The sequence below is a fragment of the Moschus berezovskii genome, chromosome 12, assembly GCF_049115385.1.
Source record: "Moschus berezovskii isolate FMDL1 chromosome 12, NW_MosBer_1.0, whole genome shotgun sequence".
Taxonomy (NCBI): domain Eukaryota; kingdom Metazoa; phylum Chordata; class Mammalia; order Artiodactyla; family Moschidae; genus Moschus; species Moschus berezovskii.
The window spans coordinates 6,091,476-6,117,132 of record NC_142471.1 but is presented as its reverse complement, the minus strand read 5'-3'; the positions used below and the strand labels follow the sequence as shown (position 1 = coordinate 6,117,132).

The following is a 25,657-nucleotide window of genomic DNA, read 5'->3' as shown; positions in this document are numbered from 1 at the left end:
CCTGTGGAATCTGTAGCCCACCAGATTCCTTTCTAGGCAAAGTAGATGTTGCCAAATGCAGACACTGAAACCTAGGCCCTTAGAAAGGAGAGATCACCCTTTCTTCAGAGCCCATCTAATCCTACTTTCAGTCATCCACCTGCAAGCTTGGTGATCTGGTTTTCTAGTTGGCAGTCAATTAAGAGGGGAGGAGGGGACGCCATGACTCCCAGCTGACAGTGAGGCAGGAGGAAGGAAAACCCAGAACACTGACCTAGAAAAACCGAGTAGCTTGGGACTGCGGAACAGCACACGGCACACAGGCCCACCTGGGAGCTTTGTGAAAACACAGAGGCACAGGTGTGAGAAGTCACCACCCCAGCGTGGCCTGGGTCATAGCACACCTCCTTAGCTCACCTTGTTAGTTCAGTGATGATCTGAAAGGTCTGTTTAAGAAAACAGGGGTTCACACAATAAATTTTACGTTTTTGACAGCCAGAACTGTTTCTTTTTCAAAATGTATACATAAATTACCCTGGATATTCACTGGGAGTATTTAAAGTCACATGGGTGAGATAACTTTAATTTGCAAAATGAAAGCTTGGAAAGAAAACACATATATAATAGAAAACAAACTTGGAAGTGTTGGCAGAAACTGGAAGAATTTGGTGAATAACAGGCAATGAAATCAGACTAATCACTGCCCTGAACTCCCCCAGGTCAGGGACTTCTGTTTGATGTTTTTTAACTTTTCTGTGGAATTCAGGCTCATCTTCCTTCAATGTGTTTCCTTATCCTTGATCATGGTAGCATCCTGGGTCTATGATCACAGCCTCTTCTGTTTGCCTTCAGTTTGCCATCCATTCTGCTTAGATATTTTCAGACTTGTGTCTTTTCTTTTATCATTTTCCATTCCTTTCTTTTCTGCTATTACCTCATCTTGCAAACCACCCAGGTTTACTTTTTCTTTAACCAGTTTATCAGGTTAGCATCTAAAGCAAAAAGCTGTCCATCTAAGCATCATTTCATTCATTTATTTGTGCATTCAACACTTAAAAAAAATCAAAACACCTACTCCACACTGGGCTCTATAAGGAGCCCTGGGAATAGAGCAATGAATGAAACAGACATACAGTCCCTGTTCTCAGGAAGCCTGACTCCACGGGGGAAGGTGGGCTAAGACAGAAAACAGTACTGGGTGCCATGGAAGACACACCGGCCTGAGATAGAGAAACTTGGGGGAAGAGGACATAGATGTCAGGACAGGTGGTGACAGAAGCCTTATCTGAGGAGGAAACACACAGATCTGCAATACAGCAGGGAGCTAAGCATGTGAGAAGCACGGGCAAACTCACCATCATCATCATCGTGAGGATGTGCTCTCATATCTCCCATCTTTCCAAGTCCTCTGGACCACTTTCCCTGAGCTGCTGTCCTGTTTCTCCAGGTTTCCTTGCAGCAGAGCTCCTTGAAGCATTGCATGTTATTTTTCTTCCAGTTCCTCTCCTCCCATTGTCTCATAACCCCCTTGCTTTCAGTCTTCTGACCCCAGGACCGCGTGGAGCCCGCCCTGGTCCAGGTCATGGTTGATCCTGTCAGTCCTGTCCCTGGACTCTCATTCTTGGTTTACGCTCTTGTTTCCAGGGCTCAGCCCTCTCTTGGATTTCCTCCTGCCCTGTCGGTAGCTCTTTCCTGGTCCCCTTTGCAGGTGACTTCTTCCTGTTGGTTTCCAGGAGCTGCTCAGCCCTTGGTCTTTGTTTTTCTGCCCGCTTTCCTTTAGTGATCACACTTAGTCTCATGGCTTTAAGTCCCACTAATCTGCCAGTGACCCTCAGTTTCGGTCTCCACCCTGGACCTGTTGCCTGACTTCTTTACTTGTGTGTCTAAGTATGGGGTTGACATCTCATAATCAGAGTTGAAACTGAGCTCTTCATCTCTACTTCATCCCAGGCCTGCGCCACCTGTGGTCTCCCCCACCTCAGCTGATGGCTACTTTATCCTCCCAACTTTTCATTAAAAATCATGGAATAATTCTTAAGTCTTCTTTCTGTTCACTCCCACGTTCAATTTCTCGTAGATTATGTTTACTGCTCCTTCAAATGTATCTACTGCGGTTTTTATCTTTAATGTTGCCACCTTTGTTTGAGCTACTTCGTCTCCCATCTGGATTACTGTAAGAGCATCAACTGCTCACACCCATTCTCCCTGAACACTATTCTTTTCCAAAATGTGTTGAAGTACTAGTTGATTTACAATGTTGCATTAATTTCTGCTGTAAGGCAAAGTGTTTCAGTTATCCATATATATTCTTTTCCATTATGGTATTGGAAATCCCATAATTGAAAATACAAGATATTGACCAGAGTTGCCTGTGCCATACAGTAGGACCTTGTCTGTCTGTCTGTCCTATATAAAATAGCTTGCATCTGCTAATCCCAAACTCCCAATCCATCCCTCCGCCACCGCACTCCCCCTTGGCAACCACAGGTCTGCTTTCCGTGTATGAGTCTGTTTCTCTTTTGTAGATAAGTTCACTTGTGCTGTGTTTTAGATTTCACATATGTGATATCATATGATATTTATCTCTCTGTCTGACTTACTGCACTTACTGTGATAATCTCATGGTCCGTGCTGCGGATGGCGTTATCTCGTTCTTTTTATGGCTGAGTGGTGTTCCATTGTATGTATACCACATCTTCTTTATCCACTCCTCTGTCGGTGACATATTGGTTGCTTCCATGTCCTGTCTGTTGTAAACAGGCTGCTGTGAACACAGGTGCCTGTATCTTTTTGAATTACGGTTTTCTCTGGATGTGTGCCCAGGAGTGGGATTGCAGGATCGTACGGCAGCTCTGTTTTCAGTTTGTTAAGGAACCTCCCTACTGTTCTCTGTAGCGGCTGCACCAAACATTTCCCCCAGTATCTCCCACATACTGTTCTTAACACTACAGAGTGTTGGTCGCCTCTTGGTCTTCCTGTGGGTCACCACGCCAGGCCCTCTTCCAGCCTGAAGACCTTTGCCCTGGCTGTTCCCTCCACCCGGTGCGCGCTTCCCTCAGATAACTGCACGGCTGACCCTTTGGTCTTTCTTTCTTTTTTTTAAAATAAATTTATTTATTTTAGTTGGAGGCTGATTACTTTACAATATTGCAGTGGTTTTGCCATACATTCAAATGCTTTTTCTTAGAGAGACTTAGCCTGACCTTCCTGTTTAAAACCCATCCGGTCTCTGGCCACACACTCATAACTGCTCTCAGCTTGCTCTTTTCACTTTTCTGTTGCACTCATGCTCTTCAGATCGTCTACCATGTTCCTACCCTGTGTGTCCTACTTGCTTATGTCACTGCCCACTGGAAAGGAGGCTCCACGAGCCTCATTCACTGATGCGTTCCCAGCACTTACGTTACGCAAACACGTGCATCAGCTGCCGTTAGCACACTCCTTCCCAGTTTCTGCCATTGTGAGCCTTTCCCCCAGGTTGAAAGCTTAAAGTCATCGCAATTCTTTCACTCTTTTATGGCACCTAATCCATCCAATCGGAGTCATTTCTGCCCTGTTCTATTTTGCGTCTGAAAGTCACACGTCCCCTCTGATTCTCCAGGTGTGTCACTTTCCCAGGCTCCGGTTACTTCTCTCTGGAGTACTGTTTGTCCTTCCCCCTTCAGTGTGTCTTGTTAGCCTCTGCGAGATAAATCTCCCTAAAGCATAGCCTTAATCATGACGCCCCTTGCCCAGTGAGCAGACTGCTTCACCCAGGATTTATGAGGAACCGTGGGAGGGGAGTGACGGTGGGGAGGTAGAGGAATGGAGTCCTGGTGGAGGAGGACCTGGGAAAAATTACTTTTTAGGAACTTTATATTTTCTCTCCAAATAGAAAACATTTTTTTTTAATTGAAATTTTTGTTTTATTTCCTAAGCCTTCAGATAGTCTTAGATAGATACTTCAAAATGTTATGAGCAAACTGAAGAATACATAATGTATTTTATAGACCTGAACTGGATAAACAAATATATTTAGCTCTATCAAAAGTACATAGTAGAGAATAAAAAATACATAAATTTCACTTTTCACCAAATATCTATTGTCCCTCCCCCAGTTTTTAAAAAAGTTTTCAACATGAGCATCTTAATATCTGAGTTCTTTACATTTTTGTACTTCTATACCTCTTGGTTGCCTGATTAAAAAGTGGGAAAAAATATGAACAGATTCCTCACTAGAGAAGATATACAGATGGCAAATAAATGTGTAAGAAGATGCTCCCACATTCCCGCACTGTATCATTAGGAAATTATGAATTAAAACAATGATGAGATGCCACCACACACCTATTAGAAAGTGAACATTTGTGACTCGTGTCTGCCTCTTTGCAACCCCATGGACTAGGCCAGAATACTGGAGTGGGTAGCCTTTCCCTTCTCCAAGGGAATCTTCCCAACCCAGGGATCGAACCCAGGTCTCTGCATTGCAGGCAGATTCTTTACCAGCTGAACCATAAGGGAAGCCCAAGAATACTGGAGTGGGCAGCCTATCCCTTCTCCAGCGGATCTTCCCAACCCAGGAATTGAACCGGGATCTCCTGCATTGTAGGTGGATTCTTTACCAACTGAAATATCAGGGAAGCCCCCTATTAGAAAGGCCCAGTCCAAAACACTGATAATAGCAAATGCCAGCAAGGGTGTGGGGCAGCAGGACTCTCTTGTCATTGTTGGTGGGATTGCAAAACGGTACAGCCACTTTGGAAGACAGCTCGGCAGTTTCTTACAAATTAAACACACTAGTACAGTTTGACCTACCAATCGTGTTCCTTATTTCCACACTAAAACCTGCATTTATAGATGCTTTATTCATAATTGCCAAAACTTGGAAGTAACTGTCTTTTGATAGGTGATGGATAAACAAATTGTGGTATGTCAGTATTATTGAACAGGAGAAAGAAAAGAGCTATCAAGCCATGCAAAGACACAGGGGACCTTTAGTGTATTACTCAGTGAAAGAAGGACTGATGCTAAAGCTGAAACTCCAATACTTTGGCCACCTCATGCGAAGAGTTGACTCACTGGAAAAGACTCTGATCCTGGGAGGGATTGGGGGCAGGAGGAGAAGGGGACGACAGAGGATGAGATGGTTGGATGGCATCACCGACTTGATGGACATGAGTCTGAGTGAATTCCAGGAGTTGGTGATGGACAGGGAGGCCTGGTGTGCTGTGATTCATGGGGTCGCAAAGAGTCGGACACGACTGAGTGACTGAACTGAACTGAAGTGAAAGAAGCTAACCTGGAAAGGCTGCATACGGTATGATTTCATTGTGGAATCTGGACAAGGCAGAACTATGGAGACAGTAAAACGATGAGTGGTCGCCAGGGGTTAGAGAGGACGGATGAATAGGCAGAGCAAAAAGGGTTTTTTGAGCAGTGAAAATACTCTGCATAATACAGTAATGGTGGACATGTATCATTACAGCATTGTCTAAACCCATAGAATGTACATCACCAGGAAGCAACCATGATGTAGACTATGGACTTCAGCTGATAATGATTTTTCAGTGTTGCTTCATCGGTTAAAACACATGTAGCACTCTAGTGGGAGATGTTGATGGTGGGGGAAGGTGGGTGTATATTTGGAGGGAGGAGCTATGTAGGAACTCTTAACACTTTCTCCTCAATTTTGTTGTGAATCTAAAACTGCTCTAGGGACTTCCATAGCAGTTCAGTGATTAAGACTTCACCTTCAAAGGCAGGGAGTAGGGATTTGATTCTTGGTTGAGGAGTTAAGATCCTACATACCTCATGATCGAAAAACCCCAAACATAAAGAACAGAAGCAATAGTGTAACAAATTCAATAAAGGCTTAAAAAATGGTTAACATTAAAAAAAATCTTAAAAAAAATAAAGCTGCTTTAAAAATAAAATCCATTAATTAAAATCATTCGGGAGTGCCTGAGCATGCCAAGGATGAAGTAGCCAATTGTTCCCATCTAAAAATGATCATAATTTAATGGGAAAGACCAATAGGTACATGGACAAAAATAGGCCAATATAAGATAGCTCAGCTGGTAAAGAATCCGCCTGCAATGCAGGAGATCCCGGTTTGATTCCTGGGTCGGGAAGATCCGCTGGAGAAGGGATAGGCTACCCACTCCAGTATTCTTGGTTTCCTTGGTGGCTCAGGAGGCTAAGAATCCGTCTGCAGTGTGGGAAACCTGGGTTCAATCCCTGGGTCGGGAAGATCTCCTGGAGAAGGAAATGGCAACCGACTCCAGTATTCTTGCCTGGAAAATCCCATGGTTTGAGGAGCCTGGTAGGCTTCAGTCCATGGGGTCGCAGAGTCGGACACGACTGAGCGACTTCACTTCACTCAGAATTCTAGTGATTAGTCCATCTAAACTCTTGACCTGGGGTCCACACCGTCCTCCCTTTCGACTGTTCCTTCCTATAACTCCACCCCGCATCTCCTCCTTTCAGAGAAGCCTTCCACCTCTGATGTCGTAGTCCCAGCCTCAGTTCATGCTTCACATCCCCTCTGCGTGCATGCGTGCATGCTAAATGGCTTCAGTCCTGTTCAACTCTTTGCAGCCCTGTGGACCATAACCGTTCAGGCTCCTCTGTCCATGGGATTCTCCAGGCAAGAATACCGGAGTGGATTGCCATTTCCTTCTCCAGGGGATCTTCCTGACCCAGGGATTGAACCCGGATCTCCCGCACTGCAGGCAGACTCTTTACCGTCTGAGTCACCAGGGAATTTGCTTTCCCTCTACCTCCATCCAATGTCTCCACATACCCTCTTGCACTGTGATGGGTCCACTTCCTCCCACTAGCAGCCCTCGTTGCCTCCCCATGATCCTGCCTTTAGCCCCTTTATATCAGCATCTTGACACTCCCTTTCTTGTCCCTTTGCACACCCGCTGATAACACCCCATGTCTGGATGAGCTCATCTCTCTGCCCCACACCTCTCACATGGCGTCTCTGGAGAGATCACCCAGTGACACACTGGGGTCAGACCCGCTGCACCGACGGCTCTCTGGCCGGAGCTCTCCTGGCCTCTGAAACGGAGCAGCAAATTCTGGCCCCTGTGACTGTATGTGAAAGGGATTGCTTGCGTTAGTCAAGTGTAATGTATCCCCTTCCTCCACTTAATGGAGTCAGTGAAGCTCCTTTTCTGAAACACATTTCACTGTGGTGGATGGAATAATTAACAGTCTTCTCCCAGTAAACCTGGTATAATGGCCAGGGACACCCAAAGGGATTATATTTCACTTGTTTCAATAACACAAAATGGGAGTTAAATATGGCTTAAAAAAAAAAAAAAGCAGTAATAATGCAAGAAAGAAAGAAACTGTAAAATCTTGTTACCAAACATAAAAGCTTTGGATAAGTACACTCTGCTGTCAGTCATTTTAGAAGCACGCAGGTATTCTCTGGATAAAAACAGACAACCTTACCTTTTATTCCCTTTGTTTTTTTAATTTTAATTTTTTTAAATTATGAAAGTGTGATAACACATTTACAGGAGACTAGGAAAATACACAACAAGATTATGTATAATGTCACTATATATTACAATTATTTTTTAAGTAGATAAATTAAAATTTGCAGATGGAGTTTCAATATTGTTTTTATTTGTTTATTTTGCTCAGAACTGAAGATGTCAAGGAAAATGTGCTGGCGGTTTTACTCATTATCCTGGTTTCCCTGCTTGGATTTCTGACATTGAACCAAGGCTTTTGCAAAGACATATGGGCGCTCCTCTTCTGCCTCGTCATGGCCAGCTGCCAGTATTCCCTGTTAAAGGCAAGACCACATCTAATTCTTACCATAACTAATGTAGCCTTGAAATCATGAGATGATGACCCAGACACTTCTGATTTGTGTTCTAGAGCGTTCAGCCTGACCCTGCCTCGCCAATCCACGTAAGTGTCCTCTAACAGGGTTGTCTGGTCTGCTTGTACTGACGATGGGGAATGGCTAAAATCAAATGTATATAGCAATATACATATATATTGAGTGTAAGATGGAAGTATTAATGCATGGTGGTCAAGTTCAGGGGAGATCTGAGGCTGTGATGGGAATGGTGGTCGGAAGGGACAGGATGGGGACCAAGAGTGTGTGGAGGGCCTTTTCCGTCTCATTGAACTCATCTCAGGAAAGATTTTGCAGCCAGTGGGGAACTCGGCAGAGTCTGCAGTCAGGCTACCTGTGTTGGTTTCCTGATTTCTGTGTCTGAATTTCGGACTCTGAATGAAAAGTGAACTCTCCATGCCTCAATTTTCCTGTGTGTGAATAAGGATAGTAGAAATGCCTATGGGGGTTGAACTAATCCAAGTCACGGTCTTAACATGCCTGGTATATAGAAATTGCTTCATAGATAGTAGCTGTTATTGGAAACGTTGGTTATGTAAGCACGAATCATTATTCTTTTTACATGAAGCTGATCTCTTCTATCCTACACTTTCAAGTGTATCGTTACCTTTTATCTCATCATTTGGGGGGCTTATTTATAACCGAAACCCTGGCCTCCCCAGTGCCAGTCTCTTGGTGCTCCAGCATCCCTCCCTGAGCTCAGAAGCACATGTAGCATCCACTGACCAGGGTGTACCCTCCCCTGCGGGGTGGTGGGTCCAGGTCTGGCACTCTCCATACTAGGACCCCAGTCCTTTGCACCAAAACCACTGTTTGGTGGATGTCCCAGGTCTTTGAGAAACCTTCCTTCCTGTTTTGATAAACTCCTGTGAGTCCTTGAAAATCCCAAGAAAACTTGACCTTCCCGCTATTGTGCTTTAAAAAAGAAATTCATATCCAGGATTTAGGAGTGATCTCAAGTCTGTGATGGCTCATATTTAGCTCATAGTAATTAAGAAAAGCTTATAATTGGCTGCTCACCTGGCATACGTTGCTATCTTGTTAAATTCCTCTGTTCCCCATAATTGGTTTACATGGAATACATCTTCTTTTGTCCCAGCGTCTGAATGTCAAGATAAGGAGAAACAGCGTAATTAGGGGATCACAGATGCATTGTTGTGATTATTGTCAAGAATCTGGGTTAGGTGGTGTGAGCAGAGATGCTCAGCCCTGTGATGTTCTGTCCCAGCCCACCCCAGATGCGACACTGCCATCCTCCTGCTGCTGTAAATAAGCCCTGCGTCCTAGTGACAGCGCTTGGGTCACTGTCTTTCTGGGTGACCCGGGGGAGGGGTGTAATAGGCTATTAAACATTCATTTCCTGCATGTGCTCTCGTGAATGATGCTCCCAGAGGCGAATGGTGGGAACAGCTGTCATCATCCCTGTGGATTTGTAATGACCGTTTGTAGGACCCCTGGGTCACGGTTCTAAGTCTGAGTCGTAGTGTCTACATTGATCCAGTTCCTAGAGGGCTATACCCAGCTGCTCTTCCTTTATCTGAGCAAGCTTGTCACAGTGAGATAGGAAACAGTGACTCCTCTTACTGTCATCGGAAGCCACAGTCAGACGTCAAAGTCTGTTTATTGTAGTGATTAATATGCTTACATAGATTGCTAAGTAGATTAGTCCTGATTTGAGTTAGCATTTCTAACTATTACGGTGAGGAAACAAAACATGGTAGGTATAAAATATTTCCTCTTGCAATGTGGCTCAGCCATGTAGACATTTAGAAGACTGACTTGTTGTTTAGAGATGAGAAAACCTCAGAAAGGTCAGTCCAGTCTGGTAGAGAGATGGTTCTATGCCTGCCACCAGCCCTGGCTAAGATTCATTCATCAGTGGCTGTCAGATAAAGCAAAGTGCTTTAAAAAAAAAACAAGCATTTTATTTTGGATTGGAGTATAGCTGAATAACAGTGCTGTGATAGTTTCAGGTGGACAGCAAAGGGATTTAACCATACATTAAATGTATCCATCCTCCCCCAAACTCCCCTCCCATCCAGTTGCCACTGAAGTGCTGTTCAAAACTATATTACTTTGTTCCTTCCCAGGGAGTGGCTGTTCAAAAATGGGTCAATTCTTGTTTTTCCAGTGATTGATTTTTCTTTGTTTCCTTCTGGGAGCACAGAGGTGGCAAATTTTGAGCAAGTTGTTAAAACCAAAAGATAGCATAATGATTTTTTTTTTTCATAACACTGTGTGTTTATCTAGAGTTGCAGAATTAATACTGGCATGCTAGTAGATATGGTACCATCAACCCTGGGCTTGAAAAAAATGCTTCTGATTGTAAAAGAAAATGGTATAGGAGAACTTAAAAACTGAGGGTGAGGGTAGCTTCTAGAATCAGCTGGAGGATCAGAGACTGGTAGTTTAGTGATGGTGACGAAGCTGTTCCTTACTTACACAGACTTATAGACTTGTCTAACCAACAGTGGGTTTCCCAGGTGGCGCTAGGGGTAAAGAACCTGTTTGCCAGTGCAGGAGACATAAGAGATGTGGGTTCGATCCCTGGGTCGGGAAGATCCCCTGGAGAAGGAAATGGCTACCCACTGTGGTATTCTTACCTGGAGAATCCCATGGACAGAGGAACCTGGTGGGCTACCATCCATAGGTTTGCAGCGAGTCACACACGACTGAAAGGACTTAGCACGCATGTACAACCAGTAATATCCACTAATGATAACCCAGAAAGCAAAATCTAGTGGGATATCTGAGAGGCAGCAAAAGACTGGGATCCCCAGCATGGAGCTGGAGTCAGGGGCCTTTCCCAGCACCTGCTGGGACCCTGAGTTGGGGTGGCTGGGACGGCACCTGGGAACCTGCATTCTAACACCACCCAGGTGCTGACGGAGGACGTGATCTCAGGTCACACCTGAGAAACACAGGGTAATGGGAAGTGTGCAGGTTTGGGGATTTGAATTCAGCCTCTCCCTGTATACACTGTGACCTGTTGGTCGAGTGACCACTCTGAGTCTCAGGTTTTTCCATCTGCGAAAGACGAAATATTAAAATAGGGTATTGTGAGGGAAGCAAGGTAATGCACATCCAGGGCGCCGCATAGAGTCTGGCGCTGCGGGAGCACTTGCCGAATGCTGACAGTTTTTGTGTCCGTAAAGTAGGGGTCGCAATAACACCCTCAGTTAGTGCTGGCAGTGAGTGAATCAGACAGCGTATATAATGTTCCCAGCACGGGACCTGGGATATTCAGTCCCCGGAAAATGATTCTTTCCTTTCTCCTTCTGCTTCGCAGATACAGAAGGCTGAGTGTACAGAACTTTCACACGCCCCACACCTAGTTCCCTTATTATTAACCTCAGACATCAATATGTTTCATTTGCCACGACTGCTGAACCCAGGTGGATACATCGTTGTTAACTGAAGTTCAGGTCTCACTTAGATTTCCATAGTTTTTCCTGTCATCTTTTTGCTTATTGGCTTGAGGATCGCGCCCAGGAACACCACATGGTTTCAATCATCCTCTCTCCTAAAGCTCCTCTCTGCTGTGGCAGTTCCTCAGGCTTTCCTTGATTTGGGTGATCTGGATGGCTTCGAGGAGCATTGGTCAGGAGTTTTATAGACTGTTCCTCAGTTGAGATTTATTTGGTGCTCAGCTGATTGGACTGGGGTTATGGATTTTGGGGAGGGAGACCGCAGAGTTCAAGTGTCATTTTCCCCACCTCATTTTGAGGGTCTGTGCTATCAACATGATTCACCACTTTTGATGTTGACCTTGATCACCTGATAAAGGTACTGTTTATCAGAGGAATGATTTTTACAATTTTATTAAAAATTTAAAACAAATTGCAGTAGTTGATCTACAGTGTTGTATTAGTTTCTGGTGTCCAGCAGAGTGATTCAGTTATACACACATATGTATCTATTCTTTTTCAGTTTCTTTTCCATTATAGGTTATTACAAGATATGGAGTATAGTTCCCTGTGCTCTAAATAGGTCCTTGTCGGTATCTATTTTGTATATAATAGTGTATATCTGTTAATCCCAAACTCCTAATTTATCTCTCCCTCCCGCATCTTTCCCCTTTGGTAGCCATAAATTTGTTTTCTGTGTTTGTAAATCTGTTTCTGTTTTGTAAAAAAGTCTATTTGTATCATTTTTTAGGTTCCACATATCAGTGATAGAATATGATATTTCTCTGACTTACTTCACTTAGTATGACGGTCTCTAGGTCCATCCATTTTGCAGCAAATGACATTATTTCATTCTTTTTATGATTAATACCCCACTGTGTGCATTTGCCACCCAGTGTGGGTCACAGAATACTTGTTGGCTCATGTTTCACTAGAGTCAGCTTCCTTGGGAAAGCTGGACACCCACCCCCAGGTCATCTTCTTTTCCTCCACACAGAAAGGGAACCAAAGAGTATAGGTAAAAGTTTTCAGTATACATCTGGAAAAAAAAACAACTAATTTGGAAAGACATATGCACCCAATATTCATAGTAGCACTGTTCACAATAGCCAAGACATGGAAGCAACCCAAGTGCCTTTCAGTAGACAATTGGATTAAGAAGATGTGGTATATATGAACAATGGAATACTGCTCAACCATAAAAAAGAAGTATTGCCATTTGCAGCAACATGGACAGACCTAAATAATACTGGGTGCGTGCTAAGTTCCTTCAGTTATGTCCTACTGTTTGCAACCCCATGGACTGTAGCCCACCAGAGTCTTCTGTCCATGGGATTCTCCAGGTAAGAATACTGGAGTGGGTTGCAATGCCCTCCTCCAGGGCGTCTTCCTGACCCAGGGATCAGACTTGTGTCTCTTACATCTCCTGCCTTGGCAGGCGGGATCTTTACTACTAGCATCACCTGGGAAGTCAGGTAATATTCCACTCAGTGAAATAAGTCAAACAGTGAAAGACAGATACCATACGATAGAATTTATATATGGAATCTGAAACTTAGTACAAAAGAATCTATATGCAAACCAGAAACAGACTCACAGATGTAGAAACTGTACTTCTGGTTACCAAAGGGAGAGAGAGAATGGAATAAATTAGGAACTTATGATTAATGGACACAAACTACTGTACATAAAATAGATAAGCAATAAGCATTTACTCCATAGCACAGGGAACTATATTGAATATCTCATATACCTATAATGGAATATAATCTATGTTAATAAAAAACCCCAAATCACTGTGCTGGACATCTGAAACTAACACAATATTGTAAGTCAGCTATATTTCAGCTTAAAAAAATTGAAATTAAAGCTTCAACTCAACAGCTCTAAATAGACAGGTGAATTGCTGAGTCTTAAGTGAAGCAGAACTAATCAACAGCCACCAAAAAATTATATTTAAATAAACTGTTCTGTACCATTGTGTGTGTGTGTGCGCTAAGCTGCTTTAGTCATGTCCAACTCTTTGCAACCCTATGGACTGTAACCTGACAGGCTTCTCTGTCCACGGGATCCTCCAGTCAAGACTGCTGGAGTGCTTTACTACACGGTTTGGTTACAGGGCTTCTGTGCTTTGTAAGCATAAACAGCATGGAAAAGGTTAAATACCTGTGTGCAGGCTGTAAGATCTGGTCCAGACTTGCTGTGTATATTGTAACATTAAATGAAAAAGAACCACCCTTTGTATTATAGTCATGTGGTATTATGTATGATAAACAGTTGAATAATTTGTAAAAAAGACTGCTGGAGTGGGTTGCCATCCCCTCCTTTAGGGGATCTTCCCAACCCAGGGATTGAACCTGCATCTCCTGCGTTGCAGGCAGATTTGAGTCACTACAGAAGGCCCTCTTCTCATCATAAGAAACTATAAAAACAACCAAGCCTTATTATAGTGAGCAGAGTTCTACGTAGGTAAACATCATATTGCAGAGGGGTTGGACAGAGCAGGTAGTTATTATTCTACACTCTCCAGGTAGGAGCCCTCTTCACCCTCCTGAGTCCTTTCAGGAAAAGTCAACACCTTTCAGGAAATGTTATTATGAACGCTTTCCCCCACAGTCTCTGTTTACTTCACATGGGTAACATTCACATTGTGTGTTTAAAGAATGATGATTATGAATGAACTCGCGCCAAGTGAGGTTGAGTGTTGGGCCTGGAAGGATCCATGGCCAAATACAAGGACCATCTGGGTTGGTTTGGTGAGCCAGTGGGTAGTGACCGGGCAGCCAGGTGGCCAGCAGCGGGGTTCAAATCCTGGCTCAGCCACACTGTCTTCTGTCTGTGAAGTCCAGGGCAAATTTCTTCTTCATGCCTCAGTTTGCTCTTGGCAAAATGAGAATAATAGTAGAACTTCTTCAGGTGGTTTAGCTGTGTGGTTGATTGCATTTCAAGTAGGTAGGACAGGGCCTGAGGCACAGGAAAACAGGATAAATGTTAGCCATTGCTGCTGTACATCAGCTTGTCAAAAACAGCTGCCCTATGAGTTCCGCCAAACAAGAACATGTGCAGGCTCAGTAGGTGGGAGGCAACTGTTTTCTGCCCTCTGGGCTGAGAAGCAGAGATCTGCAGGAAGCCTGGAGCTGACATGGGTACCAGCGGGGAGGGGATGAGGCTGGCGTGGCCTGGCTGCTGACAGCCTTGGTTCAGTAATGCTGGGTTCAAACACTCCATCTTCCTTATAACCAACTCCTTTTATCTTTTTCTTTCCTTCTGTCATCTCTCCCTGTATCACTATCCACCTGTCATCTGTCTCTCTATCTTCTGCATCTGTCCATCTATCTGTCTATCATCTGGCATCTTTATCTGTCTGTCCACCTATCTGTCTATCTCTCCATCTCCCTATCTGGCTATCATCTATCTTTCTATCTTCCATATCTGTCCGTCCATCATCTATCTCCCTATTCTCTATCTTCTAATGCTGAAGATAATGAAGAAACTGAAGTTGAGAGGTTCTGTGAAGACCTACAAGACCTTCTAGGACTATCAACCAAAAAAGATGTCCTTTTCATTATAGGGGACTGGAATGCAAAAGTAGGAGGTCAAGAAATACCTGGAGTAACAGGCAAATTTGGTCTTGGAGTACAGAATGAAGCAGGGCAAAGGCGAATAGAGTTTTGCCAAGAGAACGCACTGGTCATAGCAAACACTCTCTTCCAACAACACAAGAGAAGACTCTACACATGGACATCAACAGACAGTCAATACTGAAATCAGATTGATTATAATCTTTGCAGCCAAAGATGGAAAAGCTCTATACAGTCAGCAAAAACAAGACCAGGAGCTGACTCTGGCTCAGATCATGAACTTCTTATTGCCAAATTCAGACTGAAATTGAAGAAAGTAGGGAAAACCACTAGACCATTCAGGTATGACCTAAATCAAATCCCTTATGATTATACAGTGGAAGTGAGAAATAGATTTAATGGACTAGATCTGATAGACTGAATGCCTGATGAACTATGGACGGAGGTTCGTGACATTGTACAGGAGACAGGGACCAAGACCATCCCCAAGAAAAAGAAATGCAAAAAGGTGAAATGGCTGTCTGAGGAGGCCTCACAAATAGCTGTGTAAAGAAGGGAGGTGAAAAGCAAAGGAGAAAAGGAAAGATATACCCATTTGAATTCAGAGTTCCAAAGAATAGCAAGGAGAGATAAGAAAGCCTTCCTCAGCAATCAATGCAAAGAAATAGAGGAAAACAACAGAATGGGAAAGACTAGAGATCTCTTCAAGAAAATGAGATACCAAGGAACATTTCATTCAAAGATGGTCTCAATAAAGGACAGAAATGCTTGGGCCTAACAGAAGCAGAAGATGTTAAGAAGAAGTAGCAAGAATACACAGAAGAACTATACAGAAAAGATCTTCACAACCCAGATAATCACGATGGTATGATCACTCACCTAGAGCCAGACATTCTGGAATGTGAAGTCAAGTGGGTCTTAGGAAGCATCACTATGAACAAAGCTAGTAGAGGTGATGGAATTCTATGAAGCTATTTCAAATCCTGAAAGATGATGCTGTGAAAGTGCTGCACTCAATATGACAGCAAATTTGGAAAACTCAGCAATGGCCACAAGACTGGAAAAGGTCAGTTTTCATTTCAATCCCAAAGAAAGGCAATGCCAAAGACTGCTCAAACTACTGCACAATTGCACTCATCTCACACACTAGCAAAGTAATGCTCAAAATTCTCCAAGCCAGGATTCAACAGTATATGAACCGTGAACTTCCAGATGTTCAAGCTGGTTTTAGAAAAGGCAGAGGAACCAGAGATCAAATTGCCAACATCTGTTGGATTATCGAAAAAGCAAGAGAGTTCCAGAAAAACATCTATTTCTGCTTTATTGACTATGTGAAAGCCTTTGACTGTGTGGATCACCACAAACTGTGGAAAATTCTTAAAGAGATGGGAATACCAGACCACCTGACCTGCCTCTTGAGAATCTGAATGCAGGTCAGGAAGCAACAGTTAGAACTGGACGTGAAACAACAGACTGGTTCCAACTTGGGAAAGGAGTACGTCACGGCTGTATATTGTCACCGTGCTTATTTAACTTATATGCAGAGTACATCATAACAAATGCTGGTCTGGGTGAAGCGCAAACTGGAATCAAGATTGCTGGGAAAAATATCAATAACCTCAGATATGCAGATGACACCACTCTATGGCAGAAAGTAAAGAAGAACTAAAGAGCCTCTTGATGAAAGTGAAAGAGGAGAGTGAAAAAGTTGGCTTAAAGGATCAACAGTCAGAAAACTAAGATCATGCATCTAGTCCCATCACTTCATGGCAAATAGATGGGGAAACAGTGGAAAAAGTGACAGACTTTATTTTTTTGGGGGGGGGCACCAAAATCACTGCAGATGGTGACTGCAGCCTTAAAAGACGCTTCTCCTTGGAAGAAAAGTGATGACCAACCTAGACAGCGTATTGAAAAGCAGAGACATCACTTTGCTCCGTCTAGCTATGGTTTTTCCCGTGGTCATGTATGGATGTGAGAGTTGGACTGTAAAGAAAGCTGAGCGTGCAAGAATTGATGCTTTTGAACTGTGGTGTTGGAGAAGACTCTTGAGAGTTCCTTGGACTGTGGGGAGATCCAACCAGTCCATCCTAAAGGAAATCAGTCCTGAATATTAATTGCAAGGACTGATGTTGAAGCTGAAGCCCCAGTACTTTGGCTAGCTGATGAAAGAACTGACTCATTTGAAAAGACTCTGATGCTGGAAAAGGTTGAAGGTGGGAGGAGAAGGGGACAACAGAGGATGAGATGACTGGATGGCATCACCAATTCAATGCACATGAGTTTGGGTAAACTCCGGGAGTTGGTGATGGACGGGCAAGCCAGGCGTGCTGCAGTCCATGGGGTCGCAAAAAGTCAGATACGACTGAGTGACTGAACTGAACTGGATTGTCTTTCTATGTCTGTCTATCTATCCATATCTATGTATCTATTTAATCTATTTATGTATCTATACATTCATCCGTGTATCTGTCTACTTACCTTCCTATTATCTGCCTGTCTATCAACAGTGAGTTTGAAGCATTTGAGCAGACTCTTGGTAAGAGGACAATTAGAATGATCTGGTCTCTTAGTCACAAGCACCACTGCTCTCCCGATGGGGACCTCCAGGTTTGAGTAGTCTCTCACCTTATCCTTACTTGCCCTGCAACCAGAGCCCAGGCTGAGAAATTGTACGTGCAGGTGGGGCTCCTGGGAGAGCTAAGTGCATGTACAGAGCAGATTTTGTGAAGCAGCCTCCAAGATGCCCCCAGGAGAAATCAGCAGTGCCCCTAGGGTATTTTAAGGTTAAAAACACTTGAATGGGGAACACTTGGATAAGTTTTAAAAGACTGTGTTCAGACTTCACCTGGAAGAACAAATGAAATTTTTATATTGAAAAAAAAATCAATCCTTGGAGATTTTTCTGGTTGAATCCTATATGAAAGAAGTAACTGGAACAGGGTAATTTTATTAATGGGTGTTCTTAGGAATCAAGGCGAATGAAAGTGACTTACATGCCATGTATTAGTGATTCGCTTAGAATTGTTTGAGGACCCAAAAGGTAGCATGATGTTGAGGGAAGGCTCTTTCAAAGGGAGGCTTAAAGTTTGAGTCTTAAATTACGGGTACAAAGAAAGCATTCCCAGACCCAATAAATAAAGTTTGACGTGGCAGATCCAAGATGATATCTTAAATTTGTTTGAAACCAAAGACTTTCAATTCCTGACAGAAGAAGTTTTAACCTTTTAGTAAAAGAATCAGGGCAAGTGGGAAGTAGGTATTTAATTATATTTCTAAAATGATATTAGTTTGAGGAAAGATCTCATATGCTTGTGTATTTGTATACTAAGTGGCTGTGTATACCAAGCAATTTATTTTGATATTAACTTGATAAGAAATGCATTAAGATTTCACTTAGGCTTTAGTTTCAATTTTTTTTTTTTTCAAATGCAGAAGTATTCCCTTTCCCATTAATCTATGACCTAGCTGGATTCAAAAGGAAATTTCATAAGAGTGCAAGTATTCCTTTAAGACTAAGCCCAGACTCAGGGCCAAGCATAGCCAGCCCCCATGGACAGGCTGTGTTTTCTTTCCCATTAAATGATGGCCTCAGAATAGGACTATTTCTATTATAGAAGCAGAGCAATTTAAATTGCATTTCTAATATAATATGTTCAAGGCAGTGACTTTAAAAATTCATATCTAAACTCATATCACGTTCATCTGGGTTTTTTATACTCAAAGTAGTTCATGAATTGCAAAGAATATTCTCTCCCTAATTCATTTTTGTTGGTTTTTTGAACCTTAGGAATTGTGCATTAATTTGTGAGATGTAAATTCTTCATCGGCTTTTGTCCTGGAAAGTTGATGTTACACCTTTTCCCTAATTTTTCTGTCCATTCCAAGAGAAGAATAAAAATGTGTCTGCTCTCTTCATAACAATATTTTGAGGCCTCAGATGAAATCTGCTATATTTTCGGTCTTCCTCAGAGGAAAATGCATATAAATAGCAAATGTTTAAAAATTGGATTATTCCACTGTACGGTACTAAGGCATTTTATGCAGACCCTGCAGATATAAACTTTGCACCTGAATTGTCTTGCTTTCTAAGACATAAGGAAATTGAAGCCAAGTTATAATTCTATTTCTTGTTAATAATGGAGCTCAAATTAGACCATGTAAAGCAAACAGTGGTTTAAATTAGTTTTGCACTTGAAATGAACAACAAATAGAAGTTTTGCTGTGGGGGAAGCATTGAATTAGATATTGGTTTCATCCAAGGCTGGTAATTAAATTTTCAGGTAAATATTGTTGAGTCTGAGACGGATAACATTCATTTTGGTATTCTCAGTCTTCTTACACAGAGTAAGCATCGGGGTTTTCTTTTTTCCCTTGGTGTTTTGTGTGTCTGAATTATAGTGGGGGAAGGGGAGAATGTGTTATATGGTGCAAGTTGTAAAATATGGTATCAATGATTGAGTATGAGGTTTCTGTCACTGAATCAAAATTAAAGGTACCATTCAGAAATTATGTTTGTTTTCTAGGGACACAACCAAATCATAACATACAGCAGACCAATCTATTTTTGTATGCTGTGTGGCCTTATTTTGCTTCTTGATACAGGGGCCAAAGCCAGGCACCCTCCCACTTACATTGTGTATGGTCTGAAGCTCTTCTCTCCAGGGTCCCTCCAGTGGGCTAGGGACCTCTTAATAGGTGAGTTCATTTGGGGGGATTGTGGGAAAGGTCACAGAGATGGGAGGGTATTTCTCCCCTTGATTTTCTGAATCCCTCATTGGAGAAACTTTCTTACTTGCTTATTGGATCGACAGATATGCATGTTCCTTTTGGTTTGCATGCTTTCAGTAGACTCTCTGGGAGCCAGAGCCCAAAGCATCCAACCATGGACTTATTCTAAAGCAGAGTTCCCCAACCTTTTTGAAACCAGGGGCTCATTTCATGGAAGACAATTTTTCCACTGACCGGGGGTTCTGGGGGTGGAGGGGGGGTAGTTTGGGGATGATTCAAGCGCAGTAGGGTTTGTGCTCCTGTGAATATCTAATGTGGCCACTGATCTGACAAGGAGGCGGAGGTCAGATGGTAATATGAGTGACGGGGAGTGGCTGTAAATACAGGTGAAGCTTTGGTTTCTCACCTGCCACTCACCTCCTGCTGTGTGGTCCCGTTCCTAATCAGCATCAGTCCATGACCTGGGGGTTGGAGACTTTGTTCTAGAGGATGCTGATACTCCTGACTAGGGAGCTGCAACACTTAATATCTGAAGACAGGTGGCTAGGGTGCCTGGTGTGGGGCATCAGTGGGGCTCCCCAGGATGGGGGTGATTTTTGCCCTCAAGATGGTGGTCACAGGCTCATCCACATGGTGCAGATGCTCTGGAAATGCTTGAGTGGACATGGTTCTCAGTCCACATGGAGTCCTGGATGTGCTAGTCACCTAGCTTTTCACTGGTGCACTTTACTTGCCTGAAGGTCCAGGCAGTGTTTGATGTAAAATGCTCCACTTACACACAGGTGACCTTCATGTTATAATGGTGTAGAGCCTCTGGAGCCAGATGGCTGGCTATTTGAATTCCAGCTCTGCTTCTTTCCTACTTGTGTGACCTTGAGCAAAATTCAACTGTAGTTTGAGGATAAAAATGGTACACACTTCAGAGGTTGTTGCAAGCTTTAGATGTGTTAGTATGTTTCAACATATGGAAGTGTCTGGGACCAGGTATTGTTATGCAAAGAGGCTTCCCCAATGTGGACCTGCAGCTCTGAAGACTTGACTGCCAATGCTCTGAGAATTCCTATGATGACACCCCAGGGGATTACACACGTGCTCATTTGTGATTATCTGATCACACTGACCAGATGAGTTGATAAAGGGCAGCTACCAGAGGCTCCATTTCCTGGATCTGTTACTTGCCAGCTGGAAGTTTTACTTGAGGAGATTGTCAAAGCCATAGGTCCTACATCATCATTCTCTGATCCTATGACAACTGTCGGAGTCTCTCCAGTGGGACTCAGGAGGACCCCCAGATATGACTTCTCTTTGTGCTTCTTATAGGTGAAAACTGCAGTAGACATTCCACCCTCTGGCTCACTTTCCCAGCTGCCATCCCACACCCCTCTTCTACTGTTTCGGTAGCAGACCGTTCACTCCCCACACTCGGCCCACTGCATGAACCCACCTGTGTCTGCATCTTCAGCACCTCAATTCCTGCTATATCGTGTGAGGAGCTGAGTGTTGGGACCATGTTTCAGAGACTCTCTGAGTTCTAACAGGAAACAGAAACAAGTTGGGAGAAACATAGGCGCTGATCCCATGATTAAACCCTAGTGGGTGTCCTCTTGGTCACTTCCCAGGTAGTTCAGTGCTGAAGAACCTGCCCACGATTCAGAAGACTCAGATTCAGTACCTGGGTCGGGAGGATCCCTTGGAGGAGAAGATGACAACCGACTCCAAAATTCTTGCCTGGGAAATTCCATGAACAGAGGAGTCTGGCAGGCTACAGTCTATGGGGTCCCAAAGAGTCGGACACGACTGAGCAACTAAGCATGTACACATACAGTGTCCTTTTGCCCAAGAATCTTTACTTCTACTCTGCTTTATTTTTCTACTCTGGTATTTTTCACTTTACTTTTTTATATTATTTGCAATTCTATCACAACACACACACAGTAAGAAGGACTTTAACTCCCTTCTATCTTCCCGTAAATTAGCTCACTCTTCCTTCTGAGATCAGCTACAGTGAAGGAGTCAGAGCCTGAGTAGACAGAGATGCCCCATCACCACTGCACACACGTGGGAGGACTGTCCTTTCCTGTCATCCTCTTTTTATAAACTGCAGTGCTGGACTCTGGAGTCTTCAGTCAAGGGCATGGGAGGACTTGGGGTTTAGAGATGAAGAGGGCATACAAGAGTTTTGGAAGGTGTCCAGGAAACACCCATCTGCGCCACAGCATTGCCTTCTCTGGTCTGTGCCCCACACTCAGTCTCGTGTGCCTCGTGGCCATCTTGCCTGAGCATCTCAGTGAGGATGAGTGTTGGCAGACTTCCATGTCTTAGAGGTCACGAGTTTGCAGCCTGGCCTGAAGCCCCAATTCCCGTCTTCTCACCTAATCTTTGTGTTCCTTCTCTGCTGCACTCCCGGCCCCAACATAGAGCTATGGTAGGGGCAGTATGGTAGGCAATGATGCCTCATTTCCCTGAGTTGGGTCCCATCTTCTGTCCTTTCACAACAACTGCTTGTCATAATATCGAGCTCGTTATGTAGTCATCTGCTTCATTTGTGGTATTTGACCGTGTCCCTCTCTGTCACTTGCTTGTACATTCCCCCAGGGAACCCCCGGCACCAAGCGTGTTGTCCAGTGCATACAGGTGCTGAGGAGACACTTTGTGAATGGACGAGCATGGAGTGGGCTTTAAATACCAAAGGAATTACTGGACAGATGGACTTTGGAACACTTCCCGTTCATAAGTCAGGAAAAGTTCATAGTCATTTTGGGACTGTTCAACTTAGCCCTTAGAATAAGTAGGAATTTTGTAAGTACCTTTTGCAGATGGTTCATATAAAGAGATTTAGACGAAGAAAAGCATGATATATATTCCATTTAGAAATCATTTTTTCTGAATAGATCTCCCCTATTCCTATTTTTCTTTAATTTGCTACTATGAAAAAGCCAATGCTATTGAATAAATGCAGTTGTCTTGGCATAGTGGACTTACCATCCCATCAGAAAGTAAAATTAAATGTTATTAAAGCTCAAAAAGTAAGACCTTAATGTAATTGGTCAAAGTTTAAGATTTTACTTTTAGCAGTAACCCTGGTTCTAGAATTGGCTATTAGCTATGTACATTCAAATTTTATTTATCTTCAAATCAGTGTCATTAGGGAGTGGAGATGGGGCAGGGAACATACCATTTCTTCTTACCTTTTTCACTGGAATTCCCTTTTTTCTCATTAAAACTCCCCCTTAATACATATTTTGTCTGCTTGTCAACAGTGAGGAGAATAGTGGTAAAGAATCCAGTATGCCGATTTAATGACTTCCAGGATCAAGAAAAGTGGAAACATGGAACAGTGGCAACCCCTATGGAATGAAGGTGGAAGACGTTACTAGTTTGTACCAGACAGGAATAGATTGTGGGACAAATTTAGACAGAAAGAGAGGCTTATACAAAGTTTCCGACTTTATGAGGGAGAAGAAGTCCAGAGTCATTTATTCTTCTCTGTCACCTCGTCACCTTCTGTCCCTCAGCTGCCAAGGGATCTGGGTGGGTTATAGCAGCTGACATTGTTAGGTTCAGAGTTAGCAAGAGGAGAAAGAAAAAACTTCAGGGAAAGCAAAAGGTTATTAGAAAGAAAAAGGAGAGTTTTAATGTCCTGACAAAGTACCACAAATGGGTGGCTCGGGACAACAGAAGTGTGTGTCTGCTCATTCTGGAGGCCAGAGGTCTAACATCTCTGGAAGCACAAGTTTCAATCAGATTAAGCCCATCCGAATGATCTCATCATAATGTGGTAATCTGCAAAGACCCCCATCTCCAAATAAAGCCCCATTCACAGGTCCTTGGGGTTAGGACTCTGACATCTTTTGGAGGGGCGCAGTTTAACCCATTCAAAAGGAGCATCTCAGAGAAAGGACATGAAAAAAGTAGGAACTGAGTACGTGAGTTGTTTACCATCGTGGGCCCAGAGATGCTCGTGTGCTCTTCATGCTGAGGAAGTGGTCCTCTTCTGACTGAGGCTGGAGTGTGTGAGATAGTGCCTGGAGTTGTACTTTCTGGGTAACATCTCAATTCCCCACTGCTGCTCTTGGTTTCTGCTCAGACCACCAACCCACCAGAGTGTAGAGAGGTGGCAGAGGAAGAGGAGCAGGAAGAGAGGAAGATGTAATGTCTGCTGCCTTATTCTGCCTCCCAGGGCAGAAGGGGTTGAAAGTGAGCCAGGGGTAGGAGATGAGTTTAGTAGCCATTGGGCAGCTGGGGAGGTTGGAGAAGCTCTTTGCCACATGTGAGAAGAGAACATCAGAACAGAACAATAGAAGGAGAAAGTGCAGTGATAAGGAACAGTTAGTTCTACACCAAACCACTTCACCAGTCTTGCAGTGAGCTGTAATCTATCTACTAGACAGTGGAGAGATAAGGAACCTTACAAGAGATAAGGAACCTGGAGAATAAAATTGACATAAGAAGAAAGACAAAGTCAGTGGTGGGAGTAGTTTTTGTAGGCTGAGGGGTGAATTCAGGAAATAGAAACCTTCAGAGTGATATTCTTACATAATTTATTTCTCTTTTATGATCTTTCATGTATGTTCAGAATATCACTTCTCTTTCATTATAAGGAGAAAGTCTTTCTTTTTTCCTCCATGAGTAAGGTGAAAGACCTTTCTAGTGCTCATTTCCTTTGCTGACCTCTGGGCTGAAATTTTTATTACTTTGCATTTGGGTAACTTAAGATCTTCACGACCAAGATAGTCACAATAATGTGATCACTGACCTAGAGCCAGACATCTTGTAATGTGAAGTCAAGTGGGCCTTAGAAAGCATCACTATGAACAAAGCTAATGGAGGTGATCGAATTCCAGTTGAGCTGTTTCAAATCTTGAAAGATGATGCTGTGAAAGTGCTGCACACAATATGCCAGCAAATTTGGAAAACTCAGCAGTGGCCACAGGACTGGAAAAGGTCAGTCTTCATTCCAATCCCAAAGAAAGGCAATGCCAAAGAACGCTCAAACTACCGCACAATTGCACTCATCTCACACGCTAGTAAAGTCATGCTCAAAATTCTCCAAGCCAGGCTTTAGCAATATGTGGACCGTGAACTCCCAGATGTTCAAGCAGGTTTTAGAAATGGCAGAGGCACCAGAGATCAAATTGCCAACATCCGCTGGATCATGGAGAAAGCAAGAGAGTTCCAGAAAACCCCCTATTTCTGCTTCATTGACTATGCCAAAGCCTTTGACTGTGTGGATCACAATAAACTGTGGAACATTCTGAAAGAGATGGGAATCCCAGACCACCTGACCTGCCTCTTGAGAAACCTGTATGCAGGTCAGGAAGCAACAGTCAGAACTGTACATGGAATAACAGACTGGTTCCAAATAGGAAAAGGAGTACGTCAAGGCTGTATATTGTCACCTTGCTTATTTAACTTATATGCAGAGTACATCATGAGGAACGCTGGGCTGGAAGAAGCACAAGCTGGAATCAAGATTGCCGGGAGAAATATCAATAACCTCAGATATGCAGATGACACCACCCTTATGGCAGAAAGTGAAGAGGAACTCAAAGGCCTCTTGATGAAAGTGAAAGAGGAGAGTGAAAAGGTTGGCTTGAAGCTCAACATTCAGAAAACGAAGATCTTGGCATCTGGTCCCATCACTTCATGGGAAATAGATGGAAAAACAGTGGAAACCATGTCAGACTTTATTTTTTGGGCTCCAAAATCACTGCAGATGCTGATTGCAGCCATGAAATTAAAAGACGCTTACTCCTTGGAAGGAAAGTTATGACCAACCTAGATAGTATATTAAAAAGCAGAGACATTACTTTGCCAACCAAGGTCCGTCTAGTCAAGGCTATGGTTTTTTCCGTGGTCATGTATGGATGTGAGAGTTGGACTGTGAAGAAAGCTGATCACCGAAGAATTGATGCTTTTGAACTGTGGTGTTGGAGAAGACTCTTGAGAGTCCCTTGGACTGCAAGGAGATCCAACCAGTCCATTCTAGAGGAGATCAATCCTGGGTGTTCATTGGAAGGACTGATGCTAAAGCTGAAACTCCAATATTTTGGCCACCTCATGCGACGAGTTGACTCACTGGAAAAGACTCTGATGCT

General features: G+C 43.3%; 1 protein-coding gene across 2 annotated transcripts in view; it reads left to right on the top strand.

Annotated features, from left to right (window-relative positions):
- Positions 1-25,657, top strand: part of PCNX2 (pecanex 2) — a 309,056-nt gene that overhangs the window by 76,997 nt on the left and 206,402 nt on the right. For both annotated transcript variants that reach the window (XM_055424272.2, XM_088842460.1), the window contains 3 exons: positions 7,618-7,771; positions 7,858-7,890; positions 19,355-19,526. In XM_055424272.2, coding sequence (XP_055280247.2) covers positions 7,618-7,771; positions 7,858-7,890; positions 19,355-19,526 — 359 coding nt within the window. The remainder of the gene's footprint in view (positions 1-7,617; positions 7,772-7,857; positions 7,891-19,354; positions 19,527-25,657) is intronic.